A 20,503-nucleotide genomic window follows, 5' to 3' on the forward strand; every position below is an offset into this window, starting at 1 on the left:
CAAATTTATCAATCCCTTGAAGTTACGGTAAGATTTATATGTAAACATGTACCTTTTAAAATATAAATCTTTGCCTATCTTTTTCATTTTGTAAAGTGTTTTTTTTAATTTATTTTGATCATCTACCTCTTCTTGGGTATATTTTAATAAATTTTATTTCCCTAGAAAATTATCCATTCCCAGTAGGTGTTTCATTTATATGTTTATTCCTTCACTTTTTCATTTAGATTTTTGATGTTTATGAAGAGTCAGATGTTAATTTTTGATTTCCTTGTTTTTAAAGTGAGTATGCATTTTTGTTCCTTTGTAAAACTATTTACATTTGTGTCTTTACTAATTCCTTCCACCTATTTATTTTATTTTCTTATTTATTTTCTAGCTTTCTGAGATATAGGGTTAATTAGCCAAATTTCAAAATCTCTTGTTTCCTAGAATATTAGTCTCATGTTTCTTTTTAAGCTGAAATGAAGTCTAGAGTGTTTTGTTAAACTTTCAAGTGGAGCTTATAGATTAGATACACATACTCACATATTAAGTTATTACTATCTTTTCATTGTTAATTTCTACTTTTATAGCATGTGGCCAGAAAATGAGTTATATGAAATTTACTGTTCTAGTTTGCTGATGCTGCTGTTATGCAAAATACCAGAAATGGGTTGGCTTTTATAAAGGGGGGTTATTCAGGTACAAATTTAGAGTCCTAATGCCATGAAAGTGTCCAAACTAAGGCATCCACAAGAGGATACCTTCACTAAAGCATGGCCTATGGTGTCGCGAATACCTCTGTCAGCTGGGAAGGCACTTGGCTGGCGTCTGCTGTTCCTTTGCTCCCAGGTTGTGTTTCAAAATGGCTTTCTGCAAAATGTCTCTGGGACTCTCTTAGCTTCTTCAGCTACTGTGCATCTAAGCATCGGGATCCTCTCTTAGCTTCTCCGGAGCAAACTCTAGGCTAGCATCTCCAAATATCTCCAAGCATCTCCAAGTGTCAGCATCATCTTCAGCTGTTAGCTTCTCTCCAAAATGTCCCCCTCAGCTGCTGTGACCTCCTTCTGTTTGTGAGCTCTTTTATAGGACTCCAGTGATCAAATAAAGACCCACCCAGAATGGGTTGGGTCCATAGCTCCACGGAAATAATTTAATCAATGTTTCGCCCACAGTTGATTGACTTACATCTCCATGGAGACACTCAATCAAAAGATTCCAACCTAATCAACACTAATATATCTGCCCCCACAAGACTGCATTAAAGAATATGGCTTTTGGGGGGACATAATGTATCCAAAGTGGCACATCTACTTTTTGGAATACAGTAGATATTATCTGTGGTTCAAAAAATAATTTTTGTTCATGAATGTTTAAAGTGTGTGTAAAAGTAATGTTTATTCATTGGGTACAAACTATCACTTCGATCAGTTTTATCAACTGTTTATCTCTCCCATCTTGACTTAAAAGCAAATATTTTGAGAGGCGTACAACATTTGGCCCCTTCCAACATTTTCTGCAGCTACCCCCTCTGAGAGCCCTGAGTCATATCCTAACTTACTGCTTTCCCACGAATTTGCCCTACCCTTTCTGGTCCCCAGGCCTTCATCTGCTTGGTCCCTTCCCAGAGCCTGGCCTGCCCTAAAGCAAGGGAACCACATACATACTAGTTAACCAGATCACTATTAGCAATCATGCCACATCAACAGGAATAAACCAGGAATGTTTCAGGCAAATCAAGATGCATGGCCACCCTGCCAAGAAAAACTCCCTACATCCCACTGGATCTGGATTTCTCTTTTCCAGATCTTTAAAATATGCAACAGCCCTGACACACATCATCTTCCACTCTTTGAGATGTTTTTTTGTGCCCTGGTCTTATAGCCAGTAAGTCATCAAGCACTGGGAAAAGTAAGAAGGGTTTGAGTCAAGGCATTAGGGCTTGTGTAAACAAGCCCTTTAATCTCCTCCAGAAACAATTTCTTCAACTGTGAACTAGGGATAATCATTTCAGATCATTTCACTGACCCCTACGAAATCTGACAAATGAGATTGCCCAGGGTCAAGTGATTTGTGACGGATTATAAACTCCTTGAGGGCAGTGAATCTCTGTCTTCCTCTTGGAAACACAATGTCCTGATTCACATAGTAGGTCCTCAATAAATACCCCTGTGCTGAGCTGACAGCATCGGCCACGCCAGCCCATGGCCCTTACCCCAACAAATTAAGTTCCACTTTCCCCAGTTTTTAATACACACCATGGTGTGTGTTCCACTAGGGACCATCCATGACAGCCCCTTGGAAGTTTCCCTTCTCAGACGTCTCTTCCTTGTGAAACACAATTCTCTGTTTCCCTCTTGTGGTGGGGGGCCTGTGAGCTTAGCCCTTGATGGGCAGTGGAAATACACAGGGACCCCCACCACAGCAGTGTCTTCCTCGCCCTCCCCTTCCCTCAGGCAGTTCACAGAAATGATTGAATTTCCCATCGAATTTTTGTCTCAGATATTTATTACACAGACACTTAGAATCATGTCGGCTGTGTTTGATGCAGTAAAGATCAATAAGCTCATCTCCAAAAGCCATCCTCCTAGGCAAGATTGGTTTCCTGGCCTCTAGGGTGTGGGGGGTGAAGGGGGCTGCCCAGTGGATGACCTGGTGCTAAATGCAGGCGGAGGACAGTCCCGTCCGGCCACCTCAGGTGCAAAGCTGTCATCAGAGAACTCCACTTGCTGCAGCGCCTGCTCCTCTGTTTGAAATGCTGCTCAAACTCTTGCCCAAGTGGTTTAGAATTTGTGATTCTACGCTCAGTCACAAGAGCACTCTGTGGGCCCTCACTGGCCAGGGATTTGCTCAAAGAAAAGCTGGATGTCAGATGCTGACATGAACTAAAGTTACGGAAATCCCACGGCAGCTCTGAAAGGAGAGAAGTGACAAGCTCCCCTCTTCCAGAAAGTGGAAAAATGAGACGGAGAGGTGGAATGGCCCAGCAATGGTCTGGAAATGGGACAAGTAAGCAAGAGGAAGAGAGGAATTTTGCAGGCAGTGAGCTTTGTTTAACTTGTAGAAAAATAAAATGCAGGTTCTCTACAAGTGCAAGCACCCTTTAGTAGTGAGCAGAGGCAGCCTTTCTGGGGATAAATCCCAACCTGGTCTCAGGTGATCTGGGCTGATGGCCTCAGGTAAGCAACTTAGCCTCTCTGAGCACCAGTTTCCTCCCCTGCATGCTAACACCACCAAGTCTAGGAAGAACGCCCAACTAGCAGGGACCAGGCACTCAGGGTGCTCAGCAGAGGAAGTTTGCCTCCGATTTGCCAAACCAGCAAGAGCTGTGCCGAATGCAGGCAGCCTTTGTGCCCTCTGCAAAAAGACTGGAAGGAGGGGGGATCCGGACAGTCTGCTCCAGCACAGACAGGCTCTGAGTTAATCTAAGGCAGACAAATGAGTTGGGCTCACAAGGGCTGCCTGATGACGCACACCCACTTGTCCTCCCTCCCCAAATTTAATTGGGATGCTAGAGGAAATAATGAAAAATGCATCCACTACCATAAATGGGGAAGAGTGGGTGGGCAGAGAGGAATGGAGGATAATTTCAACTGATGGGCTCAGTTGACAGAAAGTCAGGCAGAGGATAGAAATAAATACCTTTACAATTATTAAAAGCCAAAAAGAAAGGAAACACAGTTCTAAGAAAAGAATCAGAGCCTCTCCCATCCACATCATGGTCAAAGCCAAGACCTCCAAGACTTGGTCTGCAGCCCCCTTCACAACTCTGACTGCCCCCCACCCACACTCCAGCCACACTGGCTTCCTCTTTACCTAGAAGAGAAAGAGAATGATTCTTCAAAAGATAAAATCAGGATGTTTGCACAAATATAAAATGAACTCATGCCAAAGATTTTATTTAAGTCATTAATTAATTAATTGCTAAAAACCAGTTCAGAGGAGCATCCAAAAACAGTGTCACCAGGAACGCTGAGCTGACTCTGCCCACAGAGGAATCAGCCCAGCAGAAAACAACCATTTCTCTATGGACCTAGAATCCTGGGCATTCCTATTAGTTTTCTAGGATCCACAGAGTTTGAAAAACAATTTGAAGACAATAAAAGACACAGACACAGCCTGTTATAGAATCAGACAACCAGAAAGGCACACACAACCATACCTGGCTTTTCAGGGGATGCCCAGGAGTCTTTGCTTTCTTGTTTGTTTTTGCTTGTCAGTCTTTCACAATGTTTCCTGGCAGATCTTCTGCACTGATTGCTCTTTTTGTCCACACCACTTGCCTTGCAGATACTACATGCCTTGTTCTTTTGAGGTATTCTGTTAATTTCATCCCCTTCCTCTGGCTCTAGCACTCCCTAGTCTCCTTTCCTGCTTTATTTTTCTTAGAGCTTCTATGATCAATCAATCAAACCATCCCAATCACTCTCTCCCTCTCCTCTCTTCTTTTTGTCCCTTTCTCTAGAGGGTTTAATCACTGATGTATCCTCAGATCCTAGAACAGCATGGACTAACTGTGTGAGCCTTCACCAAATATTGGTTCAGTGAAGGAACAAATTAAAAACAAACAGTGACAGCACAGGAGTGGGAAAGAGGAGGTTTTGATGAATAGTTCAGAGGAGCACTTTGGAGATGCAAACATAGATTGGTTGGCTCCACTCAATTTTTGAAAACAGGCTACTTACCACATCACCTCCTCTTCATTATTTAGAAACAGCCACTCTCCAGATTTAGGTCTGAATGTTTGATAATGCACATGCAAAAACAGCACATCCTAAAACCTCCTTCTCAGAGATCCACAGCAGCAAAATTACCTTTGCTCACCTGAAGATCCCTGCCACATCCAAGAACTCACACTGATTTCCTCTCAGGGATGCCCTTCCAAGACCCCAAGATGGCCATGCCTGCATTAGGGGTCTTTGAGCACCAATGTGCCAATCTTAGCCACAATTCTAGCAGCTGTTAAGTGTAACAACACTAAATCTAAGAGATTCACTCCCTATGATCCCATTCCACGTGAGCACTGGTGTGATACCACCATAGACCCACCACTGCCCATTCACAAGGAGGCGGCCCTGTGATCGTCTGTGATGCTACCTTCCCTGCCTCTGCTGCTCCGGTTGAGAAAGTCCCTGAGTTCTAAGGATGTTCTCCCCACCATGCACATTGCAGCTGTCTTCCCCACCGGAGGCTGGGAGGGGACCTACAATCATGCCAAGGTGAAAACGGCTGGAAATTGCTCATCTGTGAAGTAGCAGACCATGTCAACAAATCATCCTCCCCAGGCCCCAGGCCCTGGCAGCTTTCTATCCCAAGCATCTGTGACCCCATGTGAGGCTCTGTCCATGGGAGTGCATTCGGGCTATGTGTGGGGCAGGAAAGCCCCAGGTGCTGGGGAGCTAACAGCCCTGGGAGGAGCTTCCTAACTATGACCGAGGAGGTTGGTAGAGAACGTCCAGGGTGCTCGGGACAAGTCTGCGGCATGCTGCAGGCAGTCTCCCAGAGGTCTCTCCCATTGGAGCAGGCACCACCTGCCCACAGTGGTAACTCGCATTTGAACATACCCTATACTGGCTCCCTTCCCTTCCTTGTCTCATTTCTCCATCCTCTAATAATACTTCCTAGATCCCCTCCCAAATAAATGACCCCTTGTCTTGGGGTTGACTTCTAGAGGAACCTAACCTAAGACATGTAGGAGGGAATACATGATATTCCGTCGGCTATTCATTGATTAACACAATTATGAGCCCTGACAGGCTGAATCACATCCACCCACGTGTGTTGTGCACTCATCCCCCGCCCCACCCCGCCTTGTCCCCAGGCTTTGCCATCAGCCACACAGCCATGGATACCTGCAAAAGAGAGAGGGTTGTAGCTAGAAAACTGCAGCTCCAGAGCCATCTGCCAGCCTGCAGACATGCAAATGTAACTTCTGAGTCTGTAAAAAAAAGGGGGATGACTGACACTTAGGCTGTCCTAAAACTCCAGAGCCAATAAATATATCCATCAGAAAAGACTTCATTATTGTTATGGGATTTCCAAAGCTAAGGCACTTGCCCACAGTTGCACAGTGCAGGAGAGGCAGCTACAGAACTAGGGTTTGGCTTTTCCTTCTGCAAGCAGACTGCTGATACAAGCAAGGCCTTTAATTCCATCCAAAGGGAAAAATTGTGACAAGCCATCCATAATTGCTACTCACTCTGAGCATGATTGTGTTCAGAAGGATCCTTGAACTGAAGGCTTTAGAGTAAAGCAGAATAAAGCAACCAAGAAAGTGCTGGGGTCAGTGTTAAGGCAGCGATGCTTTTATTAGAGCCCCATCTTCTCTTTAGAGCACTAAGGCCAGCTGGCCACAACACTGTAACTTGTTCACCATCCATCAAGAAACAAAGCGGCCCGTCCCAGAAAGGATGCAGACAAGGCTGTTTTGCAATGACCCGGTCTCTTCAAAGCACAGGAAATGTATCATATCTCAAAAACCATTAGTGGCTCACACATGGACTCCAGAATCAAACTGGAATAGAGTGAGAAATAAGACAGGCATGGTTGCGATGCTTTCTCCAACCCTAAAACCAGTGCTCCTTAAAAGAAAATAAAAAACAACATGATTTATACAGAATAACATTTCCACCTCGTTAAAGAAGATTCCCCCCATCCACACATTACTGAACCTACTGAGAATAACATATCACTTTGAGTGCCTAGAAGCTGGCAGAAATTTCTAAGCTCAGTACCTCTCAAAATTACCAATAATGAATATCAGAAGGTCAGGATCTCACTACATTCAAATCTGTTTTTGCTAATTCCCATGTCAACTTTTTGGATCAGTCACTGCTTATTTGAGTGTTTTCTATGTTAGCAGTATGTTTTTCCTTTCATTTCGTTCTCCCCTTGCTATTCTTAGCAGCATTTGGTATTCCACTGATCTTACTTCTCCAAATCCCTGAACCTACTGTGAGCCCAACTAACCTGTCTGCCTCAGATTATTTATCAAGTGCTAGGCACCTATGATGGAGACAGACATCAAATGCCATGAAGGACAGAAACCCCTTGTGCTGGTTTGAATCTGTTATGTACCCCATAAAAGACTAGTTCCTTTTAATCCCCTCTTGTGGGGGCAGACCTACTGTGGGTGGGATCTTTCAATTAGGTTGTTTCCATGGAGATATGACATACCAATTGTGGGTGGGACCTTTTGATTAGATTATTTTATTTGATTAGATGTAATCCTGCCCATTCAAGATAGGTCTTGATTAGTTTACTGGAGTCCTTAAGAGAGCTCAGGGAGAGAGAGAGCTCAGAGCTGACACAGACCCAGATGACTGGAGATGCAGACAGAAAGACATCTGGACATGCTGAAGTAAGAGATGAAGCCCAGAGGTTGCCCCGGAGAAGCTAAGTGAGGACCCCCAGATGCTTAGAGAGAAAGCCACTGGAATCAAAAGCTGAAAGCAATGCAACCCGGGAGCAAAGGACCAGCAGATGCCAGCCACATGCCTTCCCAGCTGACAGAGGTGTTCTGGATATCATCAACCTTTCCTTAGTGAAGTTGTCCTCTTGTTGATGCCTTAGTTTGGGCACTTTTATGGCCTTAGAACAGTAAATTTGTAAACTAATAATCCCCTTTTTATAAGCCAAGCCATTTCTGGTATATTGCATTCTGGCAGCTTTAGCAAACCGGAACACCCCTTTCTATGGGACACGTGGCAGAGAAATGCTTCCTAGGCTTAGCGGTAGTGGGGGAAGCACTACCAGACAGAGAGACACCATATGGCCCTTTTGATCCACACAGTCATGAGATGGTAATGAGGTAGGTTAGACGAAGGAAAACATCTTGCAGACCCTGAGACACCTTCAGGGCCTGGTGCAAGGTGGAGGCATCTGGAGATAACCCAAAATTCTCCTGAAACCCAGAGCAGTTAAGCAAAACAGGACACATTTCTTAACTATAAGTCATGGATCATAAGTTCTCAAAAAGCAGCAGGTTGCTCAAGATAAAGAGTAACAAGGAGGGCAAGAAACAGGGGAATGGAAAATTTCAGCCTCAAAACCTTGCCCAAAGCTTGCCCAATTAGTTCAGAAGCTTAATAGGCCACTTAAAATCCTCAATTCAAATTTATATGTAACCAGTTGCAAAGGCCAACTGACAATCCCTAAATCTGAATGTGTACGAACCGATCACAATGTGCCAATGTCTCAAACCTTCCATCTCTTTGTTTAATCTAATAAAACTCATGTGACAAACAGCCTGGGGTGTGACTCTTGAGCACACCTGGGTTACCCTCTTAAGCGTGTACTCTCTTTCTCTTCAATAAACTTTTCTCACTTGCTTATACCCGCTTGTATCACCCTTGAATTCCTTCTCACAATGAGACCTCAAGCCTCAAACAGCAGCTCCATTGGCAAAGGAGCTCCAGTAACAGTAATAGTAATTTTGCTGTATTTTAAGGCACTCAGTTTGGAGCTGTTTGATACGCAGCAATAGAGAACCAACACTGTGCATGACTGGCACCGATCTTTTCTGTAATGTAATTTACTACAAGCTGAGCTCCTGTGGACATGCAAGCCAACTATTTAACAGTTTATTCAGAAAGGAAGTCCTGCATCCCATTTCTCAGAAAAACTAAAGCAGAAAATGAGGCAGCCCTATAAACCCACTATGCAGTCTGGTGGACCTGGTCCACAGGGATATGGTGCGAAATGCAAAGAGGAGAAGGATAAGTAGAGCCCAGGAGTAACATGAGAGGAAAGGGGTCTGCAGCCATCAGTTGAGCTAGGGTGGAGGAAGCGATGCTATTCCAATCGGCCTGGTTCCTGGTGACATTTGTCAGGCAGAGACTGGTATATCTTTGCTCCTTGAAATTAAATTATACATAGAATACTTCTGAATTTTTAATTAGTCAGAACATTTTATTTATTTACACTTACTCCATAAAAGCCATCTCTTACAGCCTCTCTATTAAAAGTGACCATTTTAATAACATTTATTCTTTATTTCAGATAAAAAAACCAAATCATAATGTTTTAGTTTCTTTGGCTGCTCAAGTAAACATAATGCAATGGATTGGCTTAAACAACAGAAATGTATTAGCTCACAAGTTTTGTTTTTGTTAAAAGTGCAAATCAAGGCATCATCACAGTGATGCTTTCTCCCCTAAGACTGTGGCATTCTGGGGCTGCCTGCCAGCGATCCTTGGCCCTGGGCTCCTCTGCCACACAGCAATGGATGTGGCGGCTTCTCCTGGCCTCTCTGTTCTCTTCCAGGTTCTGTTCGTTCATGCTCAGTTTCTGGCTGCTCCTTCTGTGGCTTTCTCTAACTGTCTGAATTCCATTTGGCTTATAAAGGAACCTAGTAACAGGATTAAGACCCATCCTGATTGAGGTGGGTCAAACGTTACCTGCAGTAACCTCTACAAAAGGTTGTATTTATAATGGGTTCACACCCGCAGGAATGAATTAAGTTTAATAACATGTTTTTCTGGGGTACATAGCTCCAAACCACCATGTTCTTTCTACAAACAAAATACATCCATTCCATCACAACGTCCCAAAAGCCTTAGGTCATTTCAGAAACAATGCTCAGCACAAAGTCTAATCACAATCAATTATGGGTGTGGTCTATAGTGAGGCACAATTTCCCTCTGAAGATCTGTGAAATCTAGAAAGAAAGTTATCTGATTCCAATATACAACAAAGGAACAGGCATAGGAAAAACATCTCCATTCCATTAGGGAGAACTTGGAAGGAAAACAGAGGTCAAGGTTGCCAAACAATTCTGAAACCCAGCAGGGAACACTCCATTAGATTTAAGGTCTGAGAGTCATCTATGGACCAATGCTTTGTCCTCTGGGCTGATGGACAGGCAGCCCCACCCCTTCCCTGAACAATGGGGTAAAGGCTTCATCCTTCTGAGCACCAGGATGGCAGCCAGGCTCCCTACAAACCCTGTGAAACAGCCTCCATCCTGTCTGAGCAGTGGAGTGGTGGCCAGGCCCTCCACCAACCCTGGGGTAAAGGCCCCACCCTTTCCGAGCATCGGTGTAGCAGTACTATCCCTGAACAATGGGGCAGAACTTCTGCCCCCTCCAAGAACAAAGGTGAATCTGTCCTTTCCACACACACAGGTGGTCCCGTTCTCTTGTCCCGAGAGGTATTTTTGGTCCAGAACACGGCTTCTATGGTTCTGCCCTGGAAGTCATTCTTCCTTTAATTTGAACCTTCTCTGTCCATTTCAGCCCAGGCTGGCAGTGACTTGGCTCATACAAATTTCACAGAAACTTGTCTTCTTTGCAAGCAGTTCACAGGGGTCCAAACCATCAGACAATAGAACTTTCCACAGATCCTTCCTGCATAACTGTATTTCCAATCCTGACTTCCATTGAAATGGCTGAGGGATTCATCTTCAGTTAAACCCTCACATGTGGCTCTATTCTCAGGGGATCTGCTGGAAGCTCGGTGAAGTCCCTGACAGAGCCACTTCTGGCTCTAGTCTCAGAGCACACTGTTTGGATAGGCTCAGAATTTTCCAAACCATCAATTTCTGGTTTCTTTGTGTTTAAGAGTTCATTTCTCAGCTTATCCCTTTCCTCTCTCATTTTACTATATGCTGCAAGGAGAAACCAGGCTGCACCTTCCACACTTAGCTTGGAAATCTCCTCTCCTAAATATCCAAGTTCATCACTTTCAATGCAACATCAGAACTCGATTTCACCAAGTTTTCCCCCACTTTCAAACAACCATTGCCCCTCCTCCAGTTTCCAATAACACATTCATCATTTCCTTCTAAGTCCTCATTGAAAGAACCTTATCTTTAGCATCCAGATTTCTACCAATGGTCTCTTCAAAGCAATCTAGGTTTTTCCGATTAAGCAGCTCAGAATTCTAGCCTCCACCCTTTACCCAATTCCAAAGCTTGTTTCCACAGTTTTAGGTATTTGCAATAGCAGCACCCCACTTATGGTACCACAATGTTTTAGTTTCCTTGGCTGCTCAAGCAAATACCATGCAATGGGTTGGTTTAAACAATGGGAGTTTATTAGTTCATGGTTTTATAGCTAGGAAAAAGTCCAAATGATGACATCATCAAGGCAATGCCTTCTCCCCAAAGAATGTGGCATTCTGGGGCTGGCTGCTGGTGATCCTTAGTCCTTAGCTTACCACATGGCAATGCACATGGCGGCCTCTCCCAAAAGGGATAAGCTCTTCCAGGTTCCACTGATGTTCAGCTTCTGGCTGCCCCCTCTGGGGCTTTCTCTTTCTCTATCTGAATTTCACTCTGCTTATAAAGGACTCTAGTAATATGAGGAAGGCTCAATCTGATTGAGGTGGGCCATGCCTTAACTGAAGTAACCTCATCTAAAGGTCCTACTCACACCCACAGGAATGGATCAAGTTTAAGAACATGTTTTTCTGGGGTGCATAGCTCCAAATTACCATAGGGAACTATGAAATATGTTCTTGCTATTTCTTTTTAAATTGTCCTACTCTAAGCAGAAGTCCTCATGATCATGCCCATAAACACACAACTTCCCTTCTGGATGTTTACTCTCTACCTATCACCTCGCTAAGCAGGCTGCATACGTCTGCACAGGTATCCTCCAAAACTCTGTAAAGTTGGTATTTCCCCCATTCTGTAAAAATTACAGAGACAACAAATATTATGGTTAAGATTTACACCCAGACTTGTTCAACCTTAATCTTCTGCCTTCGCACAGTTAAGTGTAATGCCTCCAGGAAATATGACCCAAAGTCCAGGCATGCCTGTTGCTTCACATAGTCACTCAGGGACCAATTACTCTTACATTAGACATCATTTACCAAAGCTTGTCTGTCTGAACTAATTTAAGAAGAAGAGTGGCAGCAAATCACAAGGGGATATTCTTCTAGAGATAGGCCCAAGAATTCCAGTGAAATGAGGCCACTAGCAGCAAGGGCAGACAAAGAATGAAAAGCCAATACCCAAAATTGTATCTGCAGTGTAGGACAAACATGTCAACTTGTTCAAGAGGGGGAGGGAAAGAGTGGGGTCACTGGGTGACCATCAAGGGCCATTGCTGATTGTTGTACTGTTTCACCGAATCAGGAAGGCACAGGGCTTCCTTCTCTTCCCTGGATGGGGTCAGCAGAGGCAGCGATCATCATTAGGAAATAACTTGCTTCTACATCAAGCTGCTTATCTCATTTTAGCCCTCGTTGGAAGGTGATGTACTGGACTCCCTTATTTGAGTATGTGGTTTGACAAAGGATTTTACTATTTCTAGACGTTTGCCCTGCCTATATACTTGCCTTTTGGGAGTCTGGTTTACTGATTAGTCTCTCATTTCTTGACCCCAGGAGAAGCATTATTAGAACATATCCCTCATCTATTCTTTCTCTGAAGGCATACAATCCGCACTGCAGGCTTCCACATGAAGCTAGATAGAGATGACAATCCTCATGCACTCACTCCCTTTTCTGCAGAAATCTCCACATGCACAATAGGAAACATATCAAATGTGGATCTGTACCCAGCAGTGGATGCCAGAGCACATCCCATGTGCTGGCAACTTCTAGTGCTGGTGATTGCAATCAATGGCATTCTGTGAGCATAATTACCATCATATGCAAGAACGCCTGGAGTGCCAAGATGCAGAGAGACAATTCTATGCACCTTTAATGCACAACCCTATGGATACGTGGTTTTAGGCAGGGTGCTGGGTGACAGGCAGGGCAGAGAACACTGGCACAGAGGGACAAGCTGCTTCCCAAAGGCCTGGCCACTTAGCCCCATGGGGAGTAATGGCCCCAAATAATAGATCACTTATCCAGCACTTCTGGATTCTAATACTCTTGACTGCTAAATGTATGTAAGCATACAGTTATTTTCCCTACTGTCCAGGGTGCTTACCTGTTATAGAGAAGAATATCTGGCTTCCAAATCTGACCATCCGGGAAACGAACGCTCTTCACGCCTGGGTATTCCGACGTGTTCCATTGTAAGTAGTGATCTGTCCAAGACTGACATACACAGACAAGGTCGTTAGTGGCACTTTGCTATTAATATTTCTTGTAAGAGATTATTAGCTAAGTTTAAGCCAAAACAAGTTCCAGATACTTTTTCATACAACTGAGTTGCCGTCTATAAAATATAAGGAAACTGGGAATTATAATCCCTTCCAAAATGACTGTGAATAACATAAAAATCATATTTAAGGCCCTGCTGATACCACGACCACATCCAGAGTGTAGCATTCATCAATTCTGGCCACCACATGCTCCCAAGGCTTCCATTCCTGCAGCTGATGGGTTTGATCTGGCCAAATGAATAACTGTTTTGCTTTCAACATTTCCATTGTAAGGAGACTTAAAAAAAATTGCTTACTTCAGTTAGAATAAGAGACAGAGTAGAGAAATGTAGATGATTTATCTCCATGAAACAATACTGCACAATTGCATGGGAACCTCTCAAAAGCTTCTAAGGAAAAGCTTTTAGATTTGAATTTTTATTTTGTTGCTGGGGTTCTGATGCCAAAACTTGACAGTACAAACCCTCGGCCTTGGTGGTCTAACACTGAATGAGGACCCAAGAAGGGTGCACAAACCCAGGAGCAAGGGTGAAGCTCTTTGGCGCCAGGTTCTGATCCAGGTTCCCAAGTGGACTTTGCCAGAGAAAGGCCAGGCCCTCGCCCACCAACCCTTCCAGGAAGCACACACTGCGTGGGGTCTGCTTGGTGGGATCATCCCAAAGGCTGTGCAGAACTGGCACCCCCTAGCTGGGGTCTGGACCAAGAGGCTGGAATTAGCTCCCACCCATGCATCATAATCAGGGTGGACCAGGGAGGGGCCCCCTCCATATCCAATTCCCTGGGGGCCACTCTATTCCAGAACCCAGTGTGTCTCAGATTCAGAAGGAATAAGATGCAACACCCTCCACTGGGACCAGTTCAGTATCCCAAGACCAAACACATTATCATCTCTGCAGCAAAACATGAATATTTGCACTAAACAAGACAAGTAAATGCCTTGATTTCATGTCAATTCAGGTTGATTTTACACCAAATGAGCATGATGAAAATTTACAGCAGTCAAAGAAAAATAAAATGTTAATTTTCAGAGAGGTAGAGATTTAGGATTGCAGAGCAGGGGTTGTGGGGCAAAAGCTATTGAAACTGCCATGGAGAAGTCAAAGGGCATGTTTTGGACACACAGCCTTCCTCCAAGGAGGGGAGAAAAGCACCCCCAAAAAGCTGTCAGTTCTGGGAATATCTGAAGCTGGACAAAAGGGACCATCCAAGTGGGTACACCTTACAGCCACGGCCCTCTGGAAATAAGGATGGGCTACTGTACCGTCTCAGGCATCTAGAAGGGAGACCTGACCCACCGAGGTCTCTAATTAGATGTGTGGCTGGGGGAAGGGCGAGGGGGGGACAGTGTCGAGAAGGGGCCAGTCTAGTTCTGATTATTTCCAAGGAATGCCTGGAAACTATCCAAACTGTCTTTGTTTCCGCCTGCTACCTCCACACCATTTACCTCATTCTCCCTTCTTTTTGTTTTTCTATCTCTGGGCACAGATCCCTTCCACAGCTCCTGCAGGATCTGCAGGGTTTGGGAACTCAGGATCCCAGAGCCTGTCAGTTTCACCGGTACTATCCTCCTGATTAGAGCCCTAAGTTCTAAGAACTGCCTGTGAATGGGGTGTAGTGCACAGAAGCTCTCTCTTCTTGCTTGCTGAAATGCCATGCAGAAGAAGGTGGGAAGGCACCGGCATGGGAGGGCTCAGTCAGTTCAAGCTTAAGCCCTTTTTAATTGCACCGCGTCCCAGCTGTAGCGTGCTTCCCCAACAATTTCACACCTCTGCCTTTTTTCATGACCAGTGTCCCTGCACAGCTGCCTGTACCATGCAGACCAGCATCACGGCCACTTTGCTTGCTCAGTACTGTGTATAAAACTACTGCGCATAAATCTATCACTGTTCCTATTTCCAAGAGGAAATGGGGGCACCGAGAAGCTAGATCTCTACAGTAAGTCACTGGGTCCAGACTCAGAGTCACATTATTTAGCTTTAAGCAGAGTGATCTTTGCACTTACAGACCATCCAACATGACCATTTGGGAAGCATGTCCTCCCCAGGGTGCTGCCCAGCTGCTCACAGCGTGTTCCCTGACGCCAGAGCCAAGTTGGGTCTCTCCCCATGCTCGGGGAAGAAACATGGACTGTGGAGAACTTTGGAATCAGACAGGTATGGGTCTGTACCGAGGCTCTAGCAGAGCTAGCTGTGTGAGCCTGAATAGGTAAATTACCCTCTCTGAGTCACAGTTTACTCAAAGGGCAACACCGTATGGAAGAAATGAGATTACGTATAGAGCGGTAGGTGACAGTAGCATGGCATGCAATGAATGATGGCCTAAAAAAATGAGGGATTCCTCCATTTTACAAAATCTTGTCAGATGTGAGAGCTGTCATAACTGACCTGCAGCCAAAGGGTGGAGTAAAAAGAGCAGCCTCTTCGCTGACATGAACGCCATGGAAGGAAGCACAGGCTATGCACCCCACTCCTTCACACCCCCATCAGAGCTCACTGAGCCCTGGGGTCCTGTCAGTTACCCACCCCTCCCCTCCCTAGGCATCCATAAGAATCTCCAGCAATCAATGGAGAAAAGAATCTGTAAATTATCAAGTTCTGGAAAGAGGTTGTCTAGCCTCTCAAAGTACTTGCTCCTCCAAGACTGTAGGTCCCTTGGGAGCAAAAACACTGGATAAAATCTTTGTACAGATGGCACCCACCATGTTTTCCCTATGGTAGGCACCTGAAAATAAGTACTAATTAATGAAGAAGCACCAATGCTCCCAGATCTTCACCTTTAGAAGAGTCTGTGCCTTCCCTCCTCTCCCTTCCATTTCTGTGTGATTCCTTCTCATTAAACCTCCAAGAGAGGAGTGTGGGAGGTTGTCAGGGGGACACACAAGGGAAAGAGGGGCCATGGAGCAAGAATATACACTGGGAATCCCAATTTCTTCCATGGGGGCCCCTTCAAAGCCTGCGTGGAGCCCAAAGGAAACTCAACGCAGCCTGCACATACGCGCGCGCGCGCGCGCGCGCGCGCACACACACACACACACACACACACACACACACACACACGGAAGTATCTATAGTAAAATAGTAAAATAGAGGAGAGGGAGAGAGAGACAGAGACAGAGAAGGAGGGAAGGAAGGGGAAGGAAGGGAACAAAGAGAGCAGGGAAAGCAGGAGGGGGGGGGAGAGAGAGAGAGAGAGAGAGAGAGAGAGAGAGAGAGATTGGGAGAGAGAGAATATCAATGAATATGATTAAGGAAAAAAGAAGAGAAAGAAGTTTTCTTTGTTTCCAAAAAATACATTCTTCAGAAATTTTCCCAGTCAACTATTCTGATCTCAGAGGAGGAAAGCGGGCCTCCTTCAGCCCCCTGTACATCCACCCCCTCCAAGAGACATCATGATTGTGACATCATCCTTCATCAGGGGATGCTCCTAGGGCCCCAGGAACGCCACTGGCTTGGCTATGAGCATAATATGTGGCATTTCTCTGTGTCAGAGACAAAGTGATATAGAATGCAGAAATCAAAAGGTAGACATTTTAAAAATAAATATGATTTAGAATCTAAGATTCTATGGTGTGAATGCTGTTAGTCCCACAATTAGCATCAGAAGGCACAAAAATAGAGAATAAATATAAAAAGGCTTGAAAATCCAAATCAGAACAATAGTCAAGATTCCAAAATAAGTCAAGATGGAATTTTTAAAAGCAAATGTAAGTCTCTGGAGAGCTCTAATGTCTCTTCAGAAACTGAAATGATTTCTGTCACTGCTTATCATGTATAAAATCAGATTACGCCCGACGGGCCTCCCCAAATCATAAAACTAATTGGCAGAGAAAATATGCTAACCGCTTCCTCTTCAGAATGGAAAGAGGTAAAAAGATCAGTGACCTTCCTTTCCTTCAGGTTAGCTCAATCGTCTAAAAGTTCTACAAAATCAAGGGCAATGGGAGGAAGGAAAACAGAATCAACCAAAAGCAAATCACAGAGAATTTTAAATTTATTTATTTATTTATTTATTTATTTATTTATTTTTGCTTTTCTGTCTCTTCTATTTTGAATGAATAGAATATCTATAATTTGCAGGGAATTGACCTCAACATTTAAATTCCCTGAAGGAAAGGATTACACGGATTCACAGATTTTCAGAACAGGAATCCAACAACATGAAACTCTCTGGGAGAGTAGAACCAAATGCTGAGAGCAATTTTCTTGGCTCACTCCCAACCTCCTGTCCACACTTCTGCTCTGTGCTCAGAATTATGGCCCTGTTAGCCTTCAATATTGGGCTTCGCCTCACTATATACATCCATTATCTGGCCAAGGTCAGACAGGGTGGTCAGGGGTAGGAACACAAAGGGCAGGAGTCTGTGTGAGGGTTGTTTAATAAGTGGCCCTGGGTTGGCTTCCCAGAACCTGTCGTTGTCACACGCAGTTTGTCTGCTCATTCTGCTTCCCCCACATCCATGCTGAAATGCTGAAACACTGAGCAGGGAGGGGGAGCCCAGGGTGGACCAGGTTTTGACGAGATAACTCTGAAGGTCTATTTTAAAACCAAGATTCTTGGGATCCCTTAAAAATTCAGTTGGGAGACAGTGTTACCACTGATATGAGCTAAAGATGCCACTTTCCAGATAAATGTGTCACCCCAGATTTATAAGGGCCCATGCAAGATGCCAAAAGCAGAGAATCTGGGGCTCCACCTGTGAGCTCCACTGCCCACACCACTAACCCCTTCCTGCGGCATCTCTGGGGGAGTTACATACCCCGTCCTGTTAGTTTAATGTTTTTAAAATGTGTAAATCACACAGCATGAGTGTCAATGGCTTAGGAATAGATGGAAACTGGGTCTCCTCTGGCTCCATTTACATGGCCTAGTTCAGTGCCTTCCACATGGTAGATGCTGAAAAAGACATGTTCGATAAAGACAAAGGAGATAAAAAGGTGACTTTCGAAACAAACAAAGCTGCAGGTGTTTCTGCAAGTGCAAGTTTTAATTAGAAATAAGCTGTGTTTGAATGAACTTTAGAGGTGTCTGGTGACATCCGCCAACCTGAAGGTATTTTATTTAGAGAGCAGCTGAACTTGATACAGTAAATAATAATCCAGTTACATTTTTCCTGGAAATTAACAGCCTTTGAAAAAATTAAAAACTTGCCAAATCATCTATGTTGTTGAAAATTAATCACTTAGCAAGGGTTAGGGAATCTCGGTGCCTGGGAGACAGACCTGTCTACGACACATGCCTCTCTCTCTGTAAGAAAAATGTCATCAGCAGCTCTTTGACTTAGAAGGCATGGGGAATGTACAGTTTTGTGTAAAAAGGTAAACATTTGCATCATTCCCCAGAGTTCCCAGAGTTTCATCTTATATACAAGTGTCCAATTGTTATTTGGGAATGGGTTTTATTTTGTAGCATATTATCTTAGGCCCTCCTAGATTCTCCATGGGTTTTTGTTTCAGTCACTCATTCAACAAACAGCTTTGCAGTGCCTTCTATTAGGGAGGCAGGGAACCAGGCCCTGGCAATGCAGCATGAACAAATCAAACTGCAGCCCTGCCTTCCTGATCACAGGGAGGAGTGCATGGAGCCAGAGATTCAGCTTGGAGTCAATGAAAAATAGGCAAGTCAATATGAAGAATGCCAGACAGTGAGAAATTCTTTGGGTGAAAAATGAGGCAAGGTAGGGAGAAGAAAATAGCAGGGTAGAGGCAGGGAGGTTTTGGGACAATACACAGGGAGTCAGGGAAGATGTCACTAAAGGGTGATATTTAGGACAGGAACAGTGGGAAGTGAGGGAGCAAATCAAATGGCTTTGGGGAAAGAGCCATCCTGGCTGGGGGAGTAGCGGATGCAAACGTCCTGAGGTCAGCGGGTGCTTGGGTGATGGGTGCAGAACATCAGGAGGGCAGTGAGCACAGTGAGCAAAGAGAAAAGGGCTGGGATGAGTGGGACAGAAGGCAGGGGGCAGGCAGGGATGGCATCAAAGACTGAATGAGAACAGAGCAGGGAGGAATGTGAGTAGACCTTCGTTTTCTTTTGTGTTGAGAAAAGACCCCATCAGGGGAGGAAAGGGCTGAAATAAGAGGACTGGTTGGGAGGCTCCTGCGATACTCAGGGTGAGAGAGGATGTTGGATTACACAAGGATGGAGGCAGGGGAGGTGATGTGAAGTGACTCCATCCTGGGCCTATTTTGAAGGCAAATCTGGCAGAACTTGTGGATGATCAGAGGTGGGGTATAAAAGACAAGAGTTTACAGTGACTCTGAGGTTTTGGGTCTGAGCAAATGGGCAAATGGTGTTGCCATTTACCCACATGGCAAAGGCTGGAAAGGACTGGAGGAGCTGGCTTGGAGCATAACACGTTCTCAAGGGCCTACTGGATACCCAAGTTGGGCTAGATAGATAAAGTTATAAATTTGGTGTTTTAAGCCAGAAATAGTAGAGAGTGAGTTAGGAGGAAAACCTAAAAGGAGAGTTATCTTCGATACTAGGTGGAGGAAGTGTTTCAAGGAAGAACAACAATCAGCTCTATTGAATGCCCATGAAGGGGTGAGTAAGGTAAGTGGAAAAAAAATAATCACTGAAAAATGCAGAGCAATATTGGCTCCTGCCAGGTACTAATTGGTGAGGGATCTGGAGAATCACCTTGGGCTGATGGCAAAGTTCGACCTGCTGCAAGGGAGTTGGGTAGCAGAGCTGAAGGCACTCCTGGAAATTCACTGAATGGTATACTGAAGATTTGCATATTTCATTGTCTGTAAAGTCTACCTCAAAGGAAAGAAAACAAACATAGACAAATATGAACTCTAGTCACTGATCTGATAATGTGCTTGGGCAAAGGGTGGTATTCAAAAATAAGAGAGATCAACAGAAAGCAGGATGGATGGAGAGATGCGTGATAAAGCAAGAAAGGCAAAAAAACTAATTACAGACTCTGGAGAGGACAGATGGGAGTGCACTGCAAAATTCTTTCAGCTTGTTGGTATGTTTGAAAATCCTCATCAAACATTTTGGGAAAAAATATTTATTGCATTTATCAACCTGGGAGTTCTTGGTTTGCTCATATTTTAATGGAGTGGCAGAAACAAAAGCCAGATGATGGAGAACACAAGAAATGGAAAATGGGCACAGCAAAGTGGCAATGCTTTGGAGGAAGTTTGCTATAAAGGTGATAAAGAAGACAATGGGGAGATAGAGTAGCAAGCCTGTATGTTATTGAGAATCATCACAAAGACTGTCAACAGTGTAAGAGGCAAGAAAGTGGTCACCTGTTAAAAGGAGGTTTTCAGCAGGCATGAGGGGATAGGACCTTGTCTACAGAAGGATGGGTTGGCAGAGAACGAGATCTTAGATGACCAATCCATGGCAAAAGGGGAGAAGCTAGCGTACCCATGCACAAATGCAGGAAGGACAGATATGGGGCTGGGGCATACAGTGAAGAATGTCATTTTAAACTCCTGCAA

At 44.4% G+C, this 20,503-nt stretch overlaps 1 protein-coding gene across 1 annotated transcript in view; it reads right to left on the reverse strand.

Moving 5' to 3' along the window:
* CHRNA7 (cholinergic receptor nicotinic alpha 7 subunit) overlaps positions 1-20,503 on the reverse strand; it is a 100,243-nt gene that overhangs the window by 28,750 nt on the left and 50,990 nt on the right. The window contains 1 exon segment of the mRNA XM_037835321.1: positions 12,869-12,978. Within this exon segment, the coding sequence (XP_037691249.1) occupies positions 12,869-12,978 (110 nt within the window).

The sequence above is a fragment of the Choloepus didactylus genome, chromosome 4 (assembly GCF_015220235.1).
Source record: "Choloepus didactylus isolate mChoDid1 chromosome 4, mChoDid1.pri, whole genome shotgun sequence".
Classification (NCBI taxonomy): Eukaryota; Metazoa; Chordata; class Mammalia; order Pilosa; family Megalonychidae; genus Choloepus; species Choloepus didactylus.